The sequence below is a fragment of the Seriola lalandi genome, unplaced genomic scaffold (assembly GCF_002814215.2).
Source record: "Seriola lalandi dorsalis isolate HSWRI2012SDOR001 ecotype SW California unplaced genomic scaffold, Sedor1 jcf7180002054953, whole genome shotgun sequence".
Taxonomy (NCBI): Eukaryota; Metazoa; Chordata; class Actinopteri; order Carangiformes; family Carangidae; genus Seriola; species Seriola lalandi.
Window position 1 is genome coordinate 342772 of NW_019525504.1, and position 26530 is coordinate 369301.

At 40.3% G+C, this 26530-nt stretch overlaps 1 protein-coding gene across 1 annotated transcript in view; it reads right to left on the minus strand.

The window, feature by feature from the left end:
* gabrr2a (gamma-aminobutyric acid type A receptor subunit rho2a) overlaps positions 1–26530 on the minus strand; it is a 75298-nt gene that overhangs the window by 4414 nt on the left and 44354 nt on the right. The window contains exons 5-8 of the mRNA XM_023394728.2: positions 20453–20535; positions 14210–14350; positions 12784–12936; positions 8763–8971 (exon numbers count right to left, since the gene is read on the minus strand). Coding sequence (XP_023250496.2) covers positions 8763–8971; positions 12784–12936; positions 14210–14350; positions 20453–20535 — 586 coding nt within the window. The remainder of the gene's footprint in view (positions 1–8762; positions 8972–12783; positions 12937–14209; positions 14351–20452; positions 20536–26530) is intronic.

Below are 26530 nucleotides of genomic sequence, written 5' to 3' on the forward strand. Positions count from 1 at the left end.
TTGGGTTCTAATTATAGCAGTGATTGTTGGTTGCTCCAATACTTTATTCCAGGTAACATATAGGCAACAATATCGTGATATTTGGTATGAATATTCAATGTCCCTAGGGTATAAAACTGTCATGACCTGGGTTTCATTAACCACCATCAGGTCAACATTTCATCTTGACGAAAACCTTTATCCATGACAAGGTATCTCAAACAATGAGGAAGATGAAGACCTATGAATATACTGTATACTGTTATTGTAAATGCCCTGGTCCTTCCTCCAGAACAGTTAGGCAGATGATATCAGTGATTGTTGATCTTGCTCCAACTATAGGCACAAATGCCATGCCACTTTCCCTAAGGGCAACTATGTTTAACTGAAACGACCACCTGGTCTATCAATGCACATCACCATTGGGTCAATAATTCTAATTGACCAATGTTCATAAACTACGGAGTTCATGTGTTCCTGTGAAACTTCCCTCCCAGAGGATGGAGTCCAGTGTCACTGTTGCCCCCTTAACCTTTCCTTTCCTTGCAACCTTTTAAAACCATTGTCACAGTTTACATACAGTATACCTATGTGTCCAGGTCAACCAGTGATTTATTCATCTGCTATAATTAGGACACACATGTGTACTGTGGGAGGAAGCTGGAGTACCTGGAGTGAACCAGCGCAGCCACAAGGAAAACATGCACACTCCACACGGCAAGTTCAAATCCAGAAACTGCTGTGAGGCAACAGTGCTAACCACTGCACCACCATGCCGCTCCTTTTCTATTTATATAATTCTTCGGGTCCTTCAACCTCTTCAGGGGGATCCCTACCTCCTGGTTGGGAACCACTATGTCCAGGACTGCCGTGACGCTGATTAAGCACATTCATGCTCCCCTGAGGATGAACGCTTTTACATGACTTTTACTCTAGTGCCCCCCTCAGGACAAAACATCCTGTCGTGTAATACAGACACACTCTCCGAGGTCATTCTGTCGGCTGTGGGATACACAATAGCTGAGATGGTCAGAGTTTCAACAAGAATAGTTTTGTGATATCAGTGTGTTGGTGAATTACAATATGGCATAAATGGTCAAAGTCATACGATGATAGTCAAATTAGCGCAATCAACTTTTTCACTGTTATTCATCAAATCTGAAAAAATAAATCGCATGTGTGAACGAACACAAACAACCCACTGTGCCAGTGTAAATGAGATAGGCAGAATATTGTACAAATAAAACAAAACGTTGTTGAAGTGAAACATCCTCTGATGCTGAGCTGGGGCAGATCATCAGTGATGTCACCTGGGCTCATCAGCTGTTTCCAGTATCATACACAGCTGACCAGACACCCCCAGCTGGGGCTGATCAGACCTCATGTTCTGCCCTACCTGTCTTCCATAACAACAAAGCTCCAACACTTCATTCTGTGTGTTTGGAGTCGTATCAGTGACTGTTCTTTATTTCAGGGTTGGGTTTTTCAGTGTACTTGAAGAAGTTACTCCATTTAGAGCCTCGTCCGTCTCCCTGTGTTCACTGAGTTCCCAGCGTAACAACATCCAGCACCACTTTGACATGCTGACAGTTTCTCTCCACTGAATCCATATTCCTAGCATCACCATTCGGGTTAAACACCCGGCCACGACGCGGTGGCTCGTGGCTTTCGACGTAAGCTTCCAACTTAGAGAGGGAGAGAGCGGTTGTGCGTTTGGAGCAGCTTCACCCTGTCAATCTCCATTGTCTAAATCCAGGTTTTACCAGTGCCAATTCAGCGTGAACCTCTGGAATGTCTGATGGGGGCCATGTAGACTCCTTAGAAGGAGGGGCTGGTGGTGGGTGCCAAATCAGCACTTTATTCCTCCGCTGTTTTAGCTTCATTTACGCAAATCCTCATTTGTTCTGCACTTCCTCCTCCACCAACTGCGGTTTCATTCATGGGTATAGATTGAAGTGTGGACAGTAGGGACACGTCCCTCCCAATGTCAAAGTGTTGCTGAACTGTCCCTAACAATATTTTTACCCATCTCAAACCATCTTCCCATTTTAACTCCCCTCTGCGTCACCGGCAGGATCTATGCAGCAACTATGAGCTGCCAGGTTTGTGGGTTTTCAGCAAAATGTCGGTTATTATTATAAAGAGTAAACGACTGGGATATGGGGGATACTCGACTATGATCTGGCAACCCTCAAACTGCATTAGCATTGTTGACCTGTGGCAGCCTGGCAGCAGCAGTCATGGAGTTGGGGATGAATCTGAAAATGTGTAGTTTAAAGGTTTCAAATGTCACAAAATGTAAAACTTCTTCGCTAGACAAAAAGAACATCAATTGATATTATATTTAAATTTCAGTGGTTAGGTGTTAGCTCATTTCCCATCCATTAGTTATAATAATATAATATTTACTATTTAATGCCTGCCCCCTCTATGAGTGGATCGAGGGCACAGTTCTTACTGCATGTGAATCATTATGACATAAACCATTATTCATAAAGTAAATTAGCCACAGCTTGTCCAGCTAATTTGTTTGTTAATGAGAGGCATCATTTTATTCTGAAAATCCTGTCAGCAACACATTTAAAGATGAGATTGAGCATTGCTGTGACTCTGTCATGACACTCTTGAGTTATGTTTCACAAATCAACAAAATGAAAAGACAGAGGTAGAGAATCTCATTGGAACACAGCTCACAGCAGACAGATTACTCAGAGCTGCTCACCAACTTTTATTTTTTCGTAACATTTTCTTGAAAATCTATTGATAAGATAGATATTAAGATAGATATTAAAAATATAAAATCACACAAGTCCAGTTTCATGCGAGTTCTATCAGCAAACACGTATTTATTTCAAAAAATCTTTCTCTGGAGTCAGGCCCCTTGTGTGTGTATGTGTGCATGAGAATGAATGAGAATAAAGAGCTAGAGAACAAGTTAACAAAAACCATGCGCACGCCATTTTCCCGCACATAAATTGTGCATCTCACACATTCCTCTGACCGTGCGTACACACCGTTTTCCAAAGCGATCAAAGTTACAGTGAAGTGAAAATACAAAATAATAATGTAATAATGTAATTTAACATAAAATCAAACCAACTTCAATGAGTGGAGTGTTTGTGCTCAGTGTTTCCTTCAGCATCATTAAAATCCTATTTATTGTGAGTCATTCTGTAACTGTTTCATACTATTTTAATATTTACTAATCACAGTGTTAGAGCCTCATTAAGACTCTCTAGTCCCAATAAATGAAGTTCACAGTAAAACAGGACTTTACATTAGAGGACTTTACTAAAGTAAACTGATGATGTTTTTATCTCAGTTTCACAATCTGTGAAATTGTTCTTCTGTCTCTTCTTTCTTCTCTGTGTATGATCACAGTGTTTTTTTTTATACAAGCTGATTGATTAAGGGAGAGTCTTCATCTATTTTTAGCTAATTGTGAGAGTGGAAATGAGGCTTGTGCACATGCGCCCAATTTCTCACAGAGTGACATTTTATAAAGTGGAACCGTGTATGAATATTTCTGGTTTTGTAAGTGTACATAGCTTTAGTCATGAACATCTGGCCCCTGGTCTGGGCCTGTCCAGGTCCACCCTCGGATACGTACCTGCTCCACATGTTTGTCAACCACAAAAAAAAAGATATGATCTGATGCCAGCCTCATCTCTTAAAACTTCCACTTCACTTGGTTTTTATTAACTCAGGGACGCACATTCATTCATCACAAAACAGTATTTGTTGCTTTATAAACCTTTTTCTGCTCTAACAGAGAGTCGCAGCCCAGACAAAGTTCAGCTTGCTGTTCATGAATAATTCAAAGCTTCTAAGTGATGTTTTTGCAGATTTTTGATCCATTAAAATGAATTCTAAACACAGACGAAGCATTTCAGGAGCAGCTAGTGCGCAGTCAGTGTAATGAGTGTGTTCACTCCCTGCAGCACAGACGACAGAAAGTGGATCATTGGACATTGACATGAGTGATGGTGCAGACCTTCTGTTGTGTTCTCTAATGTTGATATACTGACATCCCCACATAACCCACTCATTATTCTACACGACTCTGCTAAAATGAACATGTTGAAGCTCATTATGTTTCAGGGTTGACGCTACTTCCTGCTGAATGCTGAGACTTTATGCTCACACAAAGGTAATGCATGATGTCTGATCCGATGGCGGACGTCACTTGATGCTGACTGAGAGACAGGACCCCGTGCAGCATCTTGACACCTGGGCTGGGAGCCACATACTTGCTGATGTTTTTTTTATCCTGTTATCTCAAGATAACAAAGATAACGCGATATGATCAGGAGAAAATGATTTTGACTGAACTTCGTACACTAAGTCGCAGTAACGCTCCTCCTTAGCAACGATCCTCAGTAACTCGTTTGCTGACGAGGACTGATGTGAAAAGACATTTCTGCCCTTGATTGAAATCTTCTCTGATGTTGATCAATGTGTCGTGCTGACATTTTTCACATCACAACACAAGACCATCTGTATACTGGCTCGGGACATCAGATTTCTGATTAACGTAGCCATTATAATGAGAGAACAAGCCTCGTTAGCTCCAGATAACAGGATAATTATCTAAACAATTGTTTTCTAAAAGAAAGATTTGTGAGTATGAGCTTTTCTCAGATTCCTTAGAAATGAAACCTGCACCCTGTCTCCTGAAAATGTACAGCTAAAATGCAACAGCAAATATCTTTTGTAGGACACGTATATGCAACCTGATATACACTGTATATATGTATATAGTTGTAAATATATGTATATGTTGATACTGAACCTATCAGTAAAATGTTGACAGACAACAGCACCAGAATATCTGATCCTGCAGAGCAATCTCCGCCTGTAGTGACTCCAGCTTTATTAAACTTTCAACATGGTTCTGCTCAGACTCTCACAGCACCAGGTTCAGGTTCAAGATCCTGGTCTCTTGTTTTGTACGTCCTTCATTCACCTCAACCACCTCCTGATGACGCCGCTGCTGCTGATAAAGGTGCTGCTTCATTCATTCGCAAAACACGTTTCCTCTGATCATGATCCAGCCACAGATTAAGGTTTCTTACAAAACGTATTTGCTGTTGAAGTTCACTTGTATAGAGAAGTCATTTCTAGGAGCCAGGGTTGTGTGTTCGAGCCACTAACCTGTCACAGACTAACATCTGGTTGGCCCCGTTACTGAAGACTCCAGCTGATACACACACACACTGATTAAAACAAGGTGATGTGTGTTGATACGCTCCTTCTGTTTCTCTGTTTCTACCCACACACTCTTAAATTCTTCTTTTCTGATTCTCAGTGTCAGCTGTTTACAGATAAACACTGATCATGTTCAGTGAACTCTGTCACGTCTCCAAGCTTAAGATGAACCTCTACAGCCGTGTAACCAGGTCACTACATCTAAGCAAAGCCTGACCTGTGAATGACTTCTGCACAGCAGTAGTGATGAAACACAGAAAAACTCAGACCTTCAGCCGTCACTTAGCAAAACTGATACAACTGATGATATACAAGTATAAAAACCCAGAGAGTGACAGTGAGGGAAGATGAAATGGCTGTTTTATTATTTTAATACAAACTGTAGAGGTCCGGTCATCAGCTGATCACTCGCTCAGTCATGTGTTTGTCTCACGATATCGATTGTGCCATTAGAAATGAATGAGCTCTTGTTATTGGTTGAAAAAGCCTCTGCTCTCCTCATCAAGACCAGCGCCGGGTCTGGATCTCGTTCCTTGTTCTATAGAAAGGTCAGTCTGACTCTGGTATGTTGGGAATGATTTTGTCTCTCTCTTTTGTTTGATCTTCAGGTCGATCAGTGTCTGTGTTTTTTCTTCCTGTGACATTATTTTGAAGGTCCCGCAGAGATGCTGATAACCTGTTGACTGTTTCTACGGAAACGACAGGCTGCACTCTGTCCAGGCAGTTCCTCTTTAAAGAAAAGGAAAGTGATGATACCTCAGAGATGGCTCCAGTCTCTCTCTCTCTCTCTCTGCAGATAACAGTTCACAGTCAGTGCCTTTTTGATTCTGGGTGGATTTGAGAGACTTAATCCTGATCACTTCCCTTATTTTTGAAAATATATGAACTTTGTTTAAGCACATGCACTCATTGGAACTGAGGCTTTTTGTTTTATTTGTGTATTTGTTGATGTGTTGTTTCTAAGCTTTGAAAAGGGAGAGACAGGTAAGTTTGAGGGAGAACTGGTGTCTGCCTCCAAGTCTGTTTGATTGGTTTGATTACAGCTCTGAGTGAGTGAGTTGGGTCTTCACTGTTCTGTGATCAGAGGCCAGGAGCTGGTCCTGATCCATATCTCACAAACCCCTCTTCCTCTTCCTCCTCCTCTCCTGTCAGACTGGTGTGTGTGTGTGTGTGTGTGTGTGCGCTACATACTTGCTCATGTTTCTGTGTGTGCACTTGTCGCTCTGCTGTGTGTCTTGTGTGTGTCTGGGGCAGATGACAGCTGGGTTTTTTGTTGGTGCAACACTGATTCTGTCATTATTGGACTATAGGTAAAATAACTTTTTATTTCAGGGTTAGTTGGACTGACTTCTGCAGGAATGAGCCTTAAAACCAGAAATCACATAGCTGCATAAGTCTCTTTGCTTTTTGAATGGGTTTTTGGTTGGAATGAACTAAAATGACATGATTATTACCAAGTTACAACCTATATTTCTCTGTGTCCCATGACACAGCAGCACAGATGACTCCTTGTTGATGAGGTCACAGGATCAAATCTTTTCACGACACCTTGCTGTGATCATGAGACAGAGTTTGACACCATTTGGCCACAAAGTGGCTCCTTTGAAAAATCTCAATGGGACGTTCAAAATAATGTTGTAGCTTTTCTGCTGAAGCACTGGACAGACACAGAAAGAAAAGCACAGAGACATAGGCTTGTTCAACCAATAACAAGAGCTCATTCATTTCTAATAACACAATCAAAATCATAAGAGAAAACAAACTGACACAACTTAATGGTCAGCTAATGATTTAACATCAACAGTTTGTTGTTAAAGTGATAAAACAACCGTTTCATCTTCTCTAACTGTCACACTGGCCTCACCGACACACACAAGTAAAAACGAACTATTGTATTTATCGCTGTGAGTCTAATGAGACGTGGAGAAAGAAACTGACTCAGGACGACAAGGTGTAAAGTCATCCAACCTAAAGTCATTTGTCCCCACCCTCAGACACCACCCATAGGAGTGTACCAGAGACCTGGTACACACAGTGATCTCATCTTCATCGTTATGGTAACCATAATAAATGTGGTTGCAGTTGTGGATTAGTCGTGGTTTAGTTTAGAACGTGGGTTGAAACGTCTTGGTTAGGTTCAGGAATACATGCTGGTTTGAGTTGAAATAAGTAACTTGTGGTTGTCGTCATGGTTACAATTATAAATGTGATTGAAATTGTGGAACAAAACAAACAACACTGACTATGGCTTTGAAACGGGAAACAAACAGTGGTTTCCTGTGTTTCCATCCACCACCTCCTCTAAACAGGGGCGTTGTAGCTTCTTATACTACATCACCTGACTTCCTGCGTCTGCTGCTAGAGGCCATCCGACAATAAAACGTGACTATGGGTCATAATGAACTGCTGCACAGACGAACTGTGGGCTTGTTTCTACACAGGAGGACGGTTAAAGCCCCAGAGAACAGAGTTAACTGCAAAATTACAACTGAAGTGTAATGATTTAACCTTCATTTTAACCTGACCACCTGACCACTCCATCCACCTGCTGAACACTGATGTCCACCTCGCACACTGACCCAGTCTGGCTCTGTGAACAGCGGACTCTATAGGAAACAGGTAAAAATCAAACTCAATTCACATTCGAGGCCACGAACCACAGACAGCACTCTGATGTCCCAGTGAGCAGTGGTCAGTTGTCTGCCAAATCAAGATGCTGGTCGCTGCTACAGCAGTGTCTTGGTGTGTGGGAATTTGCAGTCAGTTCTGTGACAGCTCCAGTTCCTGCATCCAGTGATCCAGATCTACCTTCTGATTCCCTCTCAAGAACCCCGTTAGACGAAAATGTTTCATACCTTACAGAATTCTGCACATACGCTACACAGTCAAGATCAAAACTGCAAATACACTGTTGCCCATGAAGTTGGAATAATTTTGTTTTCAGACACAATCCTCTGTTTATTCCTATTTAAACGCATCAGTAATCGCTTTTGACCAGGTGCAATGATTATATTATGTGTCCCAATTACCCAGGTGAAATGAAATAAATCACACTGTCACAATCATTTAATGGAAAGAGATAACAAATATTTTACTCCAACTTTATGAGCAACAGTGTATTCTATGATTTTATATTCTTACTTGATAATTTGATTTGATTTGTTTCCCTGATTTCTCCAGCGTGTTTTAATGATATGTTTTCTTCTGTCTCCCTGTTTCGCTGCTCTGCAACCATTTGCTTTATGGGGACATATACATTGATTGATTGATTGAATTGTACTGACCTAAGTTACAGAGTTAAGAGGCTGTAGGTCAGTGTTCTGCATGAGACACTTAAGCCTCTTTGATTTGATTTTTAAAGCACCTTTGGTGAGGTTTTTTAGGTAAGTGTTAGCAGCAGCTAATCTGCCTACGTACACATAGCATAGCATCATGTTTGTGTACACCAAATTAATGTTAGGTCTCATAGCTCTGGTCAGGTCTCCTCCAGCAGTAGGGAAATGATGCCTCTTATTATTTCAATTGCACATCAGTTTGCCTTTTCATTCACAACACCGAACAGCAGAAACACACACCTGAGACCGCGCCCTTTCTCTCATCTTGCGCTCTCGGCGGTCCTGGACGGTGGACAGGTAGTTGACGGCAGCGTACTCTAACACAGACAAGAAGACAAAGACGAAGCTGACCCAGAGGTAAATGTCCACGGCCTTGATGTAGGACACCCTGGGCATGGACGCGTTCACACCGGTGATGATGGTGGACATGGTCAGCACTGTGGTGATGCCTGCAAACAGGAAACACAACGCTGTGGTTAAACTACAGTAACCTGCACAACGCTGTGGTTAAACTACAGTTAACTAGATAACGCTGTGGTTAAACTACAGTAACCTACACAATGCTGTGGTTAAACTACAGTTAACTAGATAACGCTGTGGTTAAACTACAGTAAACTACATTACGCTGTGGTTAAACTACAGTAAATTACACAACACTGTGGTTAAACTACAAAAAATTACATAATGCTGTGGTCAAACTACAGTACACAACACTGTGGTTAAAAAACAGTAACCTTAACAGCGCTGTGGTTAAACTACAGTAACTTGAACAAAGCTGTGATTAAACTATAGTAATCTGAACAACGCTGTGGTTAAACTACAGAAAACTACAGGTTGAAAATGTGTTTGTCTATTATTTACTTAGGCTTTATAGACACACTGTAGCGCTGCACTGAATCAGGGACCTGAGGCAGTGCTGGGCTGCTGAAGCTGTAGGAGGTGAAAGCAATAACATGACCACTTATACAATATGATGCAATGTGGTCCAATAGCCCTGCAATGTACTGTCCTGAAAAAGCTGCAGCAGTCAGAGATCTACAGGTGGGGAGGGGTCATAGGAGGTGGAGGAAATATACCACAGTGTAGAAATCAAGTCATGCATTTACATTTTACCTCAAATAACTACAGCAAGAGTACTTGTTATTGGATTCTAGATAATTATTGTTACATTAATCACTTTTGTGCTGCAGCAGGTAAACTTGTGGACAATTATAAATACTGTAGTTTGGTCTGTAATAATAAATCACACTTTATTTGTTTTTATCTAATCTAATACAATACATGTAGTGTAGTAGAAAGTAATACAAGTTGAAAGCTCCAGTGGACCATGTGTGAAGTTAAATGATTCGATTTAGGGTCAAGAATGAATCTTTATGCTCAGATTTAAGATGATTACAGTGCGTCATGTTTGTCGACACAGGTTTACATTCAGCTCGAAGAAAAATACTCGACACTTGTGGCGTCATCCTCTTGGAGCATATTAGATTTCATGTGGAGATGATATTCCACTTCTCGGGGTGAAATGTAAACAACCTCACCACAGTGCCAAACGCATCATGCAAGTCGTGCAGGATCATATTGCAGCAGTCTGTTTTTAACAGCAACACTGGAAGAGGAATAAGATACAGTATCAGGCTCTGGATACACACACAGCGCTTGTTAGTGAGGTATATTTGTTGACTGTAAGAATTTAGAAGATTACCAGACTTCTCCTTTACAGGTTGTGAATCAGTCAGTGTGCTGCAGCCTTTCAACAGACAGCAGCAGAAACTCTTAGAAACAGAACTCCAGTCGTTTTTTTTAATCTAATTCTGCCTCCACACAGTCAGTGACAGTCTATGTGTGACATAATACAGAGACATTTAAGGTCTCTTCCATACACCCACACTGTGTGGGAACTTGAAGCTGTCCATCATGGATTATTCAGTTATAAACCATTAATAGGACTTAATGATAAAAACTTCTAGGATGCCAGACTCTTTCACATCTTCACTGATGAAGGTTAATGGGTCACCAGTTATGTCAATAATCTCAAGTAAAGATCATAAATTCATTTTGGTTGAGAAACGTCCTGAAGGTCAGGGGTCAGGGGTCACGTTCAGTCAGTTAAAGAGGAAGTGACATGTTGGAGGAGGATGAACACCAGAGCTTTTCACATTGATGGTTTATAAATAATCTGTGAAGCCGTTAGTTGCAGCTCAGAAACTCCTCATAAGAAAGTGGAACTGGAAAAGTGTTTTTACTCTACAACTTCCACACTCACGAGGAACACACACACACACAGCCCAACCAGGCTGTGTGTGTGTGTGTGTGTGTGTGTGTGTGTGTGTGTGTGTGTGTGTGTGTGTGTGTGTGTGTTTTTTCCTGACAGTGCAACAGACATAGGTTACTTCTGTCAGATACACTTTAATTTACTTTGAACTGAATTATTTTCAGTACCACGAATCATCTCTATATATGATGATCTATTGGCATCTATATATCCCATCCTGCACTGCTGTACCTGTGATATTTCACCTTTTATGCAGGGAAATTTCTCTGAGGAAATTGGGTTTCTTTTTTAACACCTTGACTTTGTTTTTCATGTTAAATCACATTATTGCAGAAAGATGATACTATATGTAAAAGAAGTGAAGAAAATCAGTGGAGCTGTTTTTGCTTCAGTTTTTACTGTGAATTCATTTGGTGATAATTTGGAGCAGTTATATATATATATATATATATATATATACATGTCTGTCTATCTGTCCTTGACTATGATTACATTCTGTATTGTCACGCTGCACCATTAACACTGCAGCAGTTAAACCCTTTGTATCAAATGACAAATCCCATACTCATCATTGTTCTCTGTGCCACACTGTGGGTTGGACCTCTCTACAGTCAGCAAGAAACAGTCATCTCATATTATTTATTCATAATACTCTACTGTTAAAGCTTCCATACGACCTCAAATCTTTTCACAGAAGACGATCCAGCCACTACTGAACCCACGATATCCCTCATGTTCACACTAAAGTTGGCAGAACTGCTTTCAGGTTATATGCACAATATAAATGGAATGAACTGCAAACTGCCCTCAAACTAGAGTCTTACGTATATTTCCCCTTGGAGATTTTAAATCTTTATTATTTGATGTATTGTATGGCTATTATAAATGTTTTTGTTGATTCTTTGCTTCTTGTGTTGTGTAGCTCTACTGTCTTTGTTGTTGATCGTCTCTCGTGACTCCCTCTTCTCAGGTCTGTCTCTTGAAAAAGAGATTTTAAATTCAATAAGACCTTCTGATTAAATAAAGATTAAATTAATAATAATAATTATAATAATGATATATAATTGTACAAAACTAGAGTTGTTCCAGTACCAGTATCAGAAAAGCCAGTTTGTGAGTCTATGCACCAATCTTACCCAATGTTTTAAAAAAAAAAAAGTGAACTTCATAGTTTCACACCTGAAGTCTATTCTTCTTCATCACTCTAAAATGGAGCAAATTGCACTGTGCAGCCGCTGGCAGCTACTGTTATAGAGCAGTGCAGGCAAAATGTTACACCGGAAAGTCCCACCAGTAAACCAACATGCTCAAGCTTTTAATCTGAAGGGGCAGCACTCGTCTTACAACTAGAGTAGGAAGTGTTATTTATTCCTAGATTTATTCTTTTATGACTGACTGTCAAATGATGACATTCATGTATCTGTTCATGTTTTACAAAGGGTTTAACCTGTGCCATGCCAAACAACAACAATAGTAATCATAGCACATGCATATCTATGTATATATAATTGTTAAAATATTATTTTAATGCAACGATATCGGATCAGTAATCCATATCAGTCGATACTCAAGGAAAAACAGTGTTGGAACATCCCTATATATGTGTTCACAGAGAAGGAGAGAACCAGCACACACTCTGTAGTTGAGGAATAACAACCTGTCAGAGGGTTTTGTAAAATCATCCCATCATATCATCTGAATGTAATAAGAGCAATGAGACGAGCCGTGAGAGGACCTCAGCGAGAAACCAGACGTCTGCATGACAAGTGCTGCAACAGCCTCAACACAGAAAATAAATCAGAAGAAAAGTAAGAGTGGTGGAGTGTGGGAGGTTTGTGTATTCACACATGCATGTGTGTGTTCCCAGCTGGTGGAGCCATGTCACAGCCAGCTTTCATCATTTCACACAGAAAGATTTTCCTCAGGCACAATCTCTTCAAAGGACATTTCAAATGGGTTGTGTTTTTTTTTTTTTTTTTTTTTTTTTACCCAGGGAGACTCTGGCCGGCACAGCCCGGCGGTCGATCCAGAACGACACCCATGAAAGCATCACCATGAGGGTGGCGGGAAAGTACGTCTGCAGCAAGAAAAAGAAGATGTGGCGTCGCAACGTGAAGTTGATGTAGAGACGATTGTACCAGCCTGTGAACACAGCGGGACAGAAGCTGGTTTAGACTCGGGTTACACAATACGCTGTTAATATTTTACATCATAATTTATTAGCAGACACAGAGTACGTAAATTCCTTACTATTAGTATAGTATATGATTCAGGTGTTTAAACACGTGATCCAGGTAATGAAGAAACAAAGTCCTTTAGTCCATAAGAGAAACTGCATGGAGCAAAGTCTGTGACCTAAACTATCAAACTCTACATCAGGTTTCTAATCCACTATAACGTGGACGGAACATAATCAAAAACTAATTTAATAAATTTCCTTTGTTACTGATCGGCTCTGTGTCCCACAGTCACATATTATACGTCTGTGTGGTTATTTTATATATAACACATCATATGTCGGCTATTTCAGAGGTCAAGCAAACATTCACTCTCAACATGGATTATTATATATGATATTATATTATATACATGGATTATATATATATTATATGGATATTTGGACATTATGACTAAATGTGGTACTGTCAGTCCAATATTGTAAGATATTGTAAGAATTGTGAGTTTTCTGAATTTGTCCTTCTTACCTATCAGGTTAAGCCCAAATATAATACTGTATTATCTGGATTTTTTTTTTATAATACATAATTATATTGTTGTATTTTATGTTTCAGGTTTAAGGGATGCTGCCACAGAACAACAGTTCAAAGTTTTATTTGTCACAAAACAAGTTTAGATATTCTGAAAAATATTACATGAGGTGGGAAATATTTGCGATGTTCCACCCACTGCTGTGTGGCAGTCCTGTGTTTTGTCGAACCCTCCGTTCACCCCGACCTCCTCCTAATGCAGACTTTGCTCCCGTCTCCTCTATCGATCCTCCCCCACTCCCTCCCTCCCTCCCCACCTCCTCTCCCCCACCAAGCACCCTCAAACTAGATCACTCAAATACAATCTAGTCATGTTTTTAAAGCCTTCAAAGCTGTGCCCCTTGTCTTCCATATAACTGGCACAAAACCTCAAATTCAGTTTTTATTTTGAAGCACTCACCCCAACGGTTGAGCTACAGGATTTACTATTTATTTTCAATTTAGGCAATTTCAGTCCTCTACGGTGGAAATGTCGCAGAGTCATTAACATCTGTCTGTCCCTGTTTTCCCCCTCTATCTACGCTCAGTGACTGTGGCCTGTCCTTGAAAGAACACGTGATTCATTTGCCACTCAAATCATGATGTTGTACACAAGAGCAATGTATAGCATTATGAATGATTTCATCTCAAGTAACAGGTGTGCGTACCTGTGCTGCTGTAGAAGGCCAGGCGAGACGTGGTGTGGAACTTCTGGATCAGGAACTGTGATAAGGAGATGCGGTCGTCAGTGCTGAGGGACTCGTCGCCGCTCTTCCAGTACAGCATCAGGTCTTCATCTGTGTAGGCGTCTGCCAGACATCACACAGAGTCATGATCAACACAGCTTCGAATCAAGAGTGTGATCCAGATACACAGAAAGGACAGAAGACAGAAATTTGGGACTGACCAACAAACAACTGACAACAAACAGGCTATTTATGTAAGGGACTTTAAAATCCTCTTAGGACCACAATAAGACTTTCTCGTTTTTTCATACCTTTGTGTTTTTCCAAAAAAATGACCTTGAATTTTTCCTTATCTTATAGATAAAAACACTGTAAACCATAATAAAGAAGGAAATCTTCAACACAGAAAGTTGCACACATTTTATTTGTCTGGATTGTCGTAGGGGTGATTTGAAGTTTGTATCTTTATCTGTTCATGAGATACGCTCATTCTCTGGAACAGTAGTTATGGGCGTTTTTTATCTGCTCCTTGAAAAATCAGCTCCAAATCCTCTGCTGCACTAAATATCTGACTGCTCACATCCTGCTGTCTGTTTCTGTCACTTCAATAAACTTAGAACAACTTCTCTTCACGCCGATCTCATTTAATCTGGGTATACAGCCAAGGCAGGCCAAACCTCGGAATCAGACACTCTGATTGGCTGTGACAGGTCCCACTGGAGCCGATAGGAGGAATATTGAGTGACGTGACTCTAAGCGTGACTGGCAAAGAATCCGGGTGAGAATCGATCCATAAACACACAGACAGAAAGCAGGAATGTGCCCGACAAACTCTAAAATATTTCATAACTTTGAATGTTAGTGTCTGGATCAAAGTCAGTGACTCACACGCACAAACAGGTGGTTGATAAAAACAGTTCTATAGTTTAAGGAGAAAAAAATGGCCCGTCTTTAGCAGAAACAGTTGAGGAGTAATGACGCTCTAAAGACAACGTGAAATTTGGAAGCGTATACCTCCCACAGGCTTAAGCGATAGTTGAAGTGACGGCTACGACGCCCGTATACATTCCAACACTTTCGCATAGTAGTGGAAGATTGCTAAGCAACATTTGGCTCTAATGGCTACTTCACTTCTTCCAGAAACCGAGGTCGCTCTGAACATTGCTACAATATGTCTCTTAAAAAGACCTTAGAGTTCTTCATATTTACTTTAGGGACAATCCATCTGTTACTTCAGCACCACGGACAGCGTCATGGGTTCATCAACATGCAGCACAGTCAGGTTGAGGGCTGGTTGATTAAGGATTCTAAACTAAACTTTCTAGAAGCCCTGAGCAGGTCTGAACATTTGGAGGCTTTGTAGAAAAACTTCTATCTTTAGTTAGTCTCTGAATTGTGTCTGGTTGCAACCCCAAGTGGCCTAATGTCTTTCCCCTAACTGTTGATGTTAGAAGCGTTTCACAGTTCACGGTTGGGTAATGAAACAGCAGAGCGGGCATCTTTCATCTGAAATGTATGGGGACGCTTTGTGAATGGCCCCTGGTGTGTGCCGGGCCCTTCCTCTGAATGTCTTTGATGCCTCAAAAATAAAAAATTGAACTGTAGTCCCTCTCACTCATTCAGTCTCTGTTCAGGTACAGCCCACCCCTCCTTCCCCTGATGGCTCAGGTGTGTCACCTGAAAACACCTCAGCACTGCGGCAGTACAATAGAGCCACAGCTGTTTTGAGACACTGAACTAAAGCAAACTAGGGACGGATGCAACACTGTGCTTTTCTCTCAGTGAAGAGAGAGACCAACCAAACTGTAGCTAATTACCCACACCACCCTTACAGAAAAAACACATGAATTTAAATGTTTTCTTAAAAGTTTCCTACATTTGATCACATGTGTGGAGAACATGTGGAAAACATGATACCACATTTGTAACATGTCACAAATCCACTGCAGAAGTTTCACCGTAACATTTTCAACTAGTGCAGTAATGTGAGTACTGACAAACATGCAAACAAACAACAACAAACTATGTGGTAATCATGGTGCAATAGGGTTCACATGGGAATTTACATGGGCTTCACACATTACACCATGGAAATGTTCCAAAACCACATTTCCCATGAGTCAGTACGTGTTCCACACTTTTCACATGGGATTTTAAACATGTTTTCACATGTTGAATTAAACGTGTAAAAATCACATGTAAATGTGGTCACATGTGATTTTGCACATTTGAAATCCATGTTGTTTTTCTGTAAGGACTTTTACAGATGATTCAATTTGACATATCATTCCCAATATTTCTTGAATGGAAGATGTCCTGAGGGTTGGGATCAGTTGCAACATATTAAAAATACATGCCATTTCACTAATTAACTTTTGCCTTTTATCTCAATAAGCATTGTATTCTGGAAATATGCATTGTTTTACATTATAGTATTGTTCATTTATACAATAATATTGTAGCATTATTTATTTATGTTTAGTTTTTAGTTTTAGTTTACTTTATTTCATTATATTTATCAAAGAACAGTTATTGAGTTTTATTTTTTGCATAGAACCAACCCTCAGTCATCATAGGCACTATTTATCTATTTTACTCAGGACAGTTTGACAGAAAAACAGCTCATGAAAAAATTTCTTTAATTCCTCCAAAACAAGTTTCATTAAGAAACTAAGAAATGCAAAAAAGAAAAGAGATGTGTATAAGAGACAGGTCTAACTGAGCATGTGCAGTAGGATTGTCAACGCTCTAGCATGTTTCTGATTGGAGAAATAAGACTTGTTGCAACCGTCACCCCTACTTTAAAGCAATAGTTTTCAGTTATTTTATTTTTCTGTCATTACCTCCACCAGGAGGTTCTGTTTTCACCTCAGTGAACACCTTGAGTAGAATCTCGTTCTTATGGACGGGAACAATGACTAGAGGTTAGTGAATTAAATAAACACTAGCACTACCACTTAATTTATGATTGTTTATCAGGAAACCTGTGGAAGTGATTGTTCCATGTATCCGATTTAAGACTGAATTGAACTGTAGTGACTCTCCCTGGTTTCTGTCTCCACCTCAGATTGTACACAAGGCCTTTTACCTCTTTTAAACAGTAAGACAGACTGTCAGAACTATCTGTGTATACCGAGTGACATGTCCCTGGTAACACTTATGACATAATGAGGTCTTGCTTGATGGTCATATGATGATTGGCATGTTGCAGTGAAGCACTGTTACAGCGTGCTGTGATACTATGTCTGAACAGCAGTGCACTGTATACTGTCTTTATAGGAGGTTTACAGGGCCATTTTGGGCCCCTTTTCTCCTTGGGGGCCCAAAATGTTTGCCTGGTTGCCTCTCCTGCACCTCTGCCTTTGCTCTCTTTCTTCAATTTTTGTAAGTGCTTTTTGTATTTATAGTCAATCTTCATTTTTAGGTCACTTGATAAACATGTAAGTCTCTGTATATAAAGTTCCAAAATAAAAGATTTCAGGGTCTTAAAAATAAAGTTAACTCTCATGATCGAAACCTTGAAACATACGGTGACATTCACTGGAAGGAAGTGTTCCTCATTACACAAAACAAAGCCTTTCCCTCTGGAATGAGTGGGAGCAGATTTCACAGATTAGGCATTTCACCAACAATATAAATTTTCCTGAAGCTCATATCTTCTGCTCAGTTTTGTCTCAATAAAAAATTCATGTCCCACCTTTATGGAAGACGACAGTATCTTAACACGTTCAACGCTGAAGGCATTAAAGGCGTATGAGAGAGGGAGCTGGGGACTGGGTTTGTGGAGGAGTAATGGTCTGATGCAGAGGGAGGCTAACGGAGTCAGTGCAGGATCCTGCAGCACACATCCTGTTACCTTTATCCTGGGTTTTCTCCCCTCCGTGTCAAGTGTAAGAAAGAGGTAAGGTCTCACATACATTGCATCTGGCACTGCCCTCTTCTGGGAGGAAGTCTCACAGGAACTCAACTCTATTTTTCTGAAGGAAATACAAATGAATCCTGGTTCGTTTCTGCTGAGTCTTTCAGTTTCCGATGGCACTTTATGAACAAGCTACTTCTATTAGCAGGAAGATTTAAAGAGTTAATATGGATTAAGCTCAGACCTCCTACTGTTAACCAGTTGGATGGAGAAATCTAGAGCTTGAGCTCAGTCTTGACGTGGAATGAGAGAACTTTTCATGAGCTATGGGCCTTTTACAAACTACCTTGGTAATGATCTCTTCTTCTAAAAAATGAGCCCATAGGTCGTCTTGTTGCTAGACGACATTTAGTGGTCGTAGTAATTATGATGGGCGTAAAGGGTAAAGTGAAAACTTAATTAGATTATATTATAATTGTTTATTTATAAAAAGTGTTAACAACTGAATTAATAAACTACTTATAAACATTTATAAATCCTTTGTAGGGGTAGTCTTATTGTAAAGTGATACCGAGGTAGTTATTGTAACCTAAACCGCCATCTTTTCCTAAACCTAACCAAACCACAAGGTGAGCTGCATGTTTATTATTATAACCATGGCAATGAAGGTCCAGTACACCTGCCACCATGGGGCGCTATATCAGGAGATACTCCTGTGGGTTGTATCCTTCGGAGTGACCCCTCCCAGAGGGAAATCTTCCAACTTCCTCCCAACTTCAGTTATAAACAGGCCCCCACCATTAAGGCTAGAGTCACACACAGTTACCTTCCATACAGGAGAGAGACCTACTGGGACTTTAATGTGCATCCAAACCACTTGTAATCACCATTCCAACATTATACAGCAGAAGGAATTTGCAAATTTAAAGACAAGAGAGATACATTATCATAACATCAACAACAGCCTTTTGAAAGTGGAGAGTACTGAGCTCGTGTAGCAGTCCATTAGAGGAGGTGATCGTCTCAATAATTGACTTCAGAGAGACTTACTGGATTTTTACATTTGATGCTTCTGTGTTTCCAGGTCTGAATGAGGAAATAGATTGAAGACCTTTCTTATAAACTGTCAGTCCCTCTCTTTATTGTTTAAAAATGGTTGGTATCCTTTTATTGCCGGTGCTCTGTCTATATAAGAAATCACAATGCTCCCCTCTAGTTCATTTCTGTTTCCAACCACGCCCTGAGGAAGACCCTGTGGTAGTCGCAACTGATCAGCGTTCCTTGGGGCTATTTTGTGATATATTTCACTCTGATGTGTCCAAACACAATAATGACATTTTAGCTATATCCTTGGCTGTGTGTGTGCCTGAAGTAAGCCCGGCAGCTTCCATTTGGTCGTATCAGAGGGTTGGAACAAATGACCTGTATGGCTGTTCAGGTTGGAGGACTGGTTGCCCTAAGTGCACAGCAGACTGGTACTCAGAGGACACTGCTCTGTGGCCTGGTGTCCTACTAGTGTCCCAATGAATTTCTAATGTTGTGTCCTGGGTGTCTTAATGTCTGGCATTAGCTCCCTGATCTGTGTAATGTGTCCCAGCTGTAAGATCTCTGTATCAAATCTTCCTATGTAACGTGTATGTCGAACGCCTTGGTTTTTATTTAGGGTTTGTGATCTGCTCGCATCGATCTTTGCTGTCATGGGGGTTTTGTGTGTTCTGGTTTTGTATGGTTTTGTATTATATTGAGTTTTTCCTTGAATTAATCAAATGTTTGACCTACAGTATCTATTACAACAATGTGATAATTTGACCATAGACTGTAAATAAACATGAATGTAGCCTCAATGATGTCACCCACAGGTTCCTGAAGAGCAGTTGTGAAGCTCAGAGTGAGCTGCTCTACCGTCGCCATCTTGGCAGTGTCTGACTCCGCCCCTAACTCCAAGCTAATCCAAAAATCCCTAGAGTTTGTGGAGCTGAGACTTTGGTTCATGCCAGTTTGTGGCAAGCATACGCTCACCCACCTGTCACTCAAAGTGGCTACGCCCTTAATTCTCCATAACTTTAAGCCTTAATAAAATGTAAATAGGTGAGTAATATAAACAGGTGTCATGAAGGAGGAAATTAGCTTTAGAGACCAAAACAGTTTTTGTACCAGGCTGTAAACGTGTTTATCTCTGCTGTAAAGTTGGACATTTTAACATGGGAGTCTATGGGGACTGACTCACTGTTGGAGCCAGACTCTAGTGGTCGTTAGAGGAAGTGCGTAGTTGGCTTCCCTTTTCAACCCTGGAGGTTGATGCTTGAATGTGACACATGTTCTAATTTTGTTCTTCATGGTTTTCCAGATGTCAAACATGTACTCACAGCTCTCCAGCTCCAGTGAGCAGGTCTGAGAATCCAGAGGGAAGCGGCTGAAGTCCATGTTACAGGCTGCTGTTACTGTCACCCTGTTCAACAAGAGAAAGACAACAGGAGAGAGACACACGGTGAGAACAGTCATGGTGCTGCACATGTTCACTAAGAACACTTCAACACAAATATGTTCTGTATATTATTATCGTGAGTGATATTATTCCTGTCATGTGGTGTGATAAGCGTGCTGAACATAGTGTACCAGTCCACGGCCATCAGACGGCACTATGGATGAATGATGACAGTGGTGCTTTCAAGGACATTAAAGTTATAATCTGTAACCTTTCCACATTAAAATGTCTAAAAACAACTAGAATTATGTTGTATATGTTGTTGAGTTATGTTCTTACATTATCCCAAATGTTTCCATCAATTCCCAAACCAGAGAAATTTGTGAATTTTATACATGGTTACGCTCTGTGTCATTGGTCGCCTGTCAGTGACATCATATCGTCTATGATCATGTGTCAGTGCGTTTGTCTGACAGAAGCTCAACATTGACTTTTCTCTAGTTTTAAGCCACATACACTTTTTACACCTTGGTTTCTTTTGGGGTTTTTGTCATTTTTTGGCATCCAGATGGCTGCAGTGAGAGGGACAGGAAAGTCAGGGAGAAAGAGAGAGAGAGAGAGAGAGAGAGAGAGAGAGAGAGGCCAACATGACATGTGGGCCATGGGCCACTGGAACTGCTGCGGGTAGAACTAAGCCTTTGTGGTAGTTGCTCTAACAGGTGAGCTGCCCCAAATGACTGATTTTTAAAGTGAAACTGCTTCATGGGTGTTTCTACTGGTTTAGATTACGTAGAGAAACAATCCAAACAAAGGTTAGCATCAATCTCAGCTCCAACTCTTCCCTGAGTCTTTGTCCTCCGTACAGTGTCGCTCAAACACTGACTTTAAATGTGAAGCTGCTTTATTCAGTGTTTTTAATCACCGGGTCTGTTTGAACCACTGACACTGACAGAATCCAAATCGGCAGGAGCTTACGGTAATGCTGGTGAAGACAACAACTCCCATGATTCCAGGCTATTTCATGACGTGACCCACTGACGTCATTTCTTATTGTTTTGATTGAGAGACCTCTAGAGGCAGAAGTTACAGACTGTGCGTTTAAGGATAAAAGGATTATTAGCAACATTTCAGGTTGACGTGTTAATTAAGTGGCTTGGATCTTCTGCTGAGTCTAGCATTAAGACTCTTCTTCTTCACCAGCTGAAGAATGGTACAGAGGATGAGTTCATATTGTGCACAGTTGATGCCAAAATTTTATATTTCATTCACATGATGTTATGAATGGTTGAATAATTGATGATGATTCATGAAGGTTATAATGTTCAGTTTGCAATAAAATAGTTTTAGACAGTTGTTGATTCAACTGTATGATCATTATGGAGGATGTAATGTGTGTAGCAGTATTACATTATACAGAGGTGTGTTGATATTTAGCCCATTTTCATTGACATAAATTATCACCTGCACGCCACAGTGAGTGTCCTTATACATACATATCGGTTCCAAATATCTGTTACTGGTCTCGATTACCGGTTATCGGTTTCGGTATCGGCACTGAAAAAAACATATTGGTCAATTCCTAAATACAACCCAGAGGAGTGTACCAGCGGCAGGCATACTGGACCATCATCATCATGGCAACAATAACATCTATCTACTGAATGAAATTCCGTGTAGTTTTACATCTCCTCTCTCAGGCTTCTCTTTGGAGCCCTAGTAACAACAGGTCAGTGAGCCAATCAGAAGAGAGGAGGCTCTGAGCCTCTCTTCCCTCTGCTTTGTTGTGACATCACAAAGTTCCAGAAGTCCTGACATCTGGTTTTAAGGCTCAGTTTCTGAATACAGGCTGTGTGCATTTCTCTGTGGACTGAAGCTTTGATACTTTCACAGTATTAATGTAGAACCTAGACCTGCTTTATAATCAAACAATACCTTTATACTATATGGGCCCTCTAAGAAAACACTGCTGAAGGGTTATTACCTTCTGTTACTATTATCTGTTTCTGTTCAGTGTGAAGTGAAACTAAACACAAATAAGTTCATTGATATCAGCGTCTGTTTCTGCAATATCACTGGTTTCACTGGTTATTCCCACTGCTCCTCCAGTTTGTGATTTCAGTGAGTAAAGGAGACTGAGTGCTGTGGTAAGTAGCTTCAGTGGCAGAGCCTCAGAGAGTGCAAAGATCTGTTGCTGTGCTGATGCTTCTCCTATGACACATGGTGGAAAACATCCCATTCAACTAGAGACTCAATTTGTTGAGTTCCTCTGAGCCAATATATGCAGAATATAAAAAAGTTATACTGGGCTGATGCAACAGGCTGCACCGGTCAGTCAAGTCCCTCCTTTATGCATCATCTATTAACTGCACCACCCTTCTCCCCATGACAAACACACCTACAGTCGACTCTTCACTGAAGAGGGATCTGGACTTCAAGGAAGTAATGATGCTATTTAAGATGCAGGGTTGTTGACAGGTTATCATTTCCTTCGTTTTCACTGACACAGTGTTTAAATGAAATTTCTCAATCTGCTTCTTTTCTAACATATTTCTTTCTCCGTTCTCCGATCTGTCCTTGAAAAAGTCCGACCCACAGTCTGAATCTGGTAAACTAGTTACATCTTAGTCCGTCACCTCATGTTTTTTTTTCCTAATACTCTTTCATAGGATGAGACACCATGCTACAGACTGCTCTTATGTTGACAATGTGTAAATAGAGCTGTGTGATGTGCAATCATTCCTGATCTAAACGAGCTTGCAGGTTGGTGTGTGCTCAGTGTTCATTACAGGGAGCTGTAAAACTGAAATAGGACTCATGAAGTGTCTAAGAAATAATTCATAAGTTTCCAACATCTTTTTTTGAAGATTTTGGACTCGAGCTGAACTACAAACAGAACTTCAAACATCTCTAGAAGATGTCTCTACTCGCCTCATTGTAGCGTCGGCTGCATCACACGGACGTAATTTGCCTGACAAGATGATGAATATGAAAGTAATTCAAGTGAAATCTGAGCAAAACAAGTTTGTGAGTAAATATGTAGACGAGAAGAGATGTACACTGATTCCTCTGGCTGCAGAAGATACAGATATGACTGTACACTGATTTAAAGGGTGCTGTATTTGTTGCATTGTATCTTGTATTTGATGCATTTTACTGCTAATGTAACAGTTGAATACCTGAATGTAAAGCTGTGGACAGACTTTAAAATGACTGAATAGTAGTACTTCAGGCTTCAGGTTGTCATGGTTTATCCTCACAGGAGTATTTCAGTTGGCTTTTGGACTTTTGGTTGTTTTCCTGTTTTCATTTTTGAATTAACTTCCCTTGTGTGTCTCGTGGACATTTTATTTCCTGTCTTTGTCCTGTTTGCCCCCTTTGTGATTGTCTGCCCCACCCTAATGCGTTTAACCTGTGTTCAATCATCCTTGCCTCCCTTGTGTGTATTTAGTGTCTGTGCTCCCTGTCGTCTTTGTCAGTTCATCTGTTTTGCTCTGTTTGCCTGCTAGTGGTCCTGTGTTTCCAATTTTTGGATTTTCTGTTTTTTGCTCGTGTTTTGCTCTTGCTGTTCTTACCATGTTTCAGTTATTGTTCTTGCGTTTTGTCTCCATTTTGGATTTTGGGTTCTGTAAGTAAGTTAAAAGACTTTTTCACCACCAAGCCCCTTTTTGTGTTGTCAGCATTTGGGTTAATTTTTTCCTAGTTTGTTTAAACAGAACAAAATATTTAAGAACATGCAACACAAACTGAAATAATGAAGTTCTCACACCTGGTTTGATAATTAAGCAAGTCTAAGTTCTATATTAATACTGTACTATACTATACTACTCCACAGAGAAATGCACACAGCCTGTATTCAGAAACTGAGCCTAAAAACCAGCCGTCAGGACTTCTGGTACTTTGTGATGTCACAACAAAGCAGTCACCTCTCTCAGACATGCCCCAAGCCACGCCCACCTGGACCCAACAACCAACCTGGCAGGATTTGGTTTCTCTGAGCGTTTACCTGCAATACTTCTATATTTTCATTGGATCACTCAGAAAACAGCCAGCCATCAGGACTTCTGGAACTTTGTGATGTCACTACAAAGCAGAGAGAAGAGAGGCTGAGAGCCTCCTCTCTTCTGATTGGCTCACCAACCTGATTTTTGGTTCTTAAAACTTCAAATATATCTTCTTATGGATCAAAACTTCAAATAAAACACAGGAAAAGAGGAAAACAAATTTCTCTCAGTAAAATCTTTTCTAAGTAAAAATTCATCTGTGTGTGTCAGCGAACTGGATGAAAGGTTTAGAGAGTGTGTAACATCCTGTCTATGTTTTGTCTTCTCAGACACACCTGCTTTCAGATCACACTGAAGGAAGCATTTTAAACCTTTATGATGGCAATAAGGGGAAAATAAGGCCCAGGGTTAAAAGGCCCTTAGTTCCCCTTCAAATCAGATTTAATAAAACCTGGATACAAAAACAGCTTCAGTAAATTAATTTAACTTCAGAAAACCACACACTGCTTTACATTCTTCAATAAGTTCTTTCAAAGTATCACACTGAGACCTCCTACAACTCAAATTAGCTTTTCCCATTATTAGCTCCCATGTGATGCACAGTCCACTGTTACTGGATTATACAGAAGAAAATTTAAAACCTGATGATTCTCAGGCAGGTTCTGGAGTTAAATTGAGTCTTTTTTTCTATGTTTTCTAAGTGGATTAATAGAGATCAGACATTATGATATCACAGTGAATATAAAACTATGCGTATCGTGCCTGTGTTCAGATTTGCCTGAGTCATGATGCCAAGAGGGAGTTTGATTTTTATGCAAATTGCAGCAATCGAGTGCTAAGTATTTTCAAAGCACCTTAATATCCTCCGCTGCAGCTGCTGACCGTGTTGATCAGACAGGTTTCTCACCTTCTATAAAGATTCCTATGGAGAAAATCTGACTTAAAGAAAAACACATGAATTCACAGTCCCAGATAAAAGATCTGTATAAACTAAATCTAGTGAGTTGAGCAGCTGATTGATTGATGAAACCTGCTGGGCCTCAGTATTGGCTTCTGAATTCAGTCCAGATCCAGTAATGACCCTGAGAAACCAGGACACTTTCACCAATAACAGGCTATAAATAGCAGTGAATCTGTGACCACCCACTGAGCACCAGGTCATCTTCATGTTGTGGAACTTGGTGGATGGTCAATCTGGCTCCACGTTGGAACAACTCAATGGGTGAATGTGTCATTTAGTTTAAAAAAATATTCAAAAAATAACTTAAATGATCAACAGAATGTATAGAAATAAAAGTTTTACTCAAACACGTCCACGTCTAAGCATGCTAACCAGCTAGCCCCGTCCCATCTTATAATACCACTTTGTACATCAAGAGGTGATAGTGAGTCACTGTAGCAACCAGTCTGCCCTCAGTCCAACTGTGAGGATGAAGAAGCAGCGCTGCCCAGAGGGCGTGCTCTACCTTCTGGGTCAAAGGTCACTATCTGGACCCGGATTTATGACCTACAGGTTATTGAGAGCTATTAAATGACGGAGCATTTCTATTTTAAATGGCACTGCTTTTCTAGCCTTTATGGCACTGGTCACATGACGCTACTCAGCCAATCATTGAGACAGTGAGTGAGATACACACACACAGGAGAGAGATGCCGCCAGAGAAATAAGTGGAAAAAGTGATATAAAAGAGGTAATGAAAAAGAAAAGGATGTGTTAAAGCTGTTCAGTTGTTAAGATGTGCCATGGGGCTTTTTATTTATTTATTTATTTATTTATTAATTAACTGTTTGAGTTAAACATAAAGAAGAGAAATGGAAAGTCAAACTACAACTTTTTTTTATCATTTTGTAAAATTAAGCTCTTCATTATTATTTTTCAAAAGCTGTTATGTAGTTATTACTTATTACCGCCGTTATTTCCCTTGAAATAATAAAAGAACATAATTATTATTGAGGATTATTATTGCTTGAGGAAATCTTGCCTAACTGGACCTATTTGAACTTGAATGAATACCCCT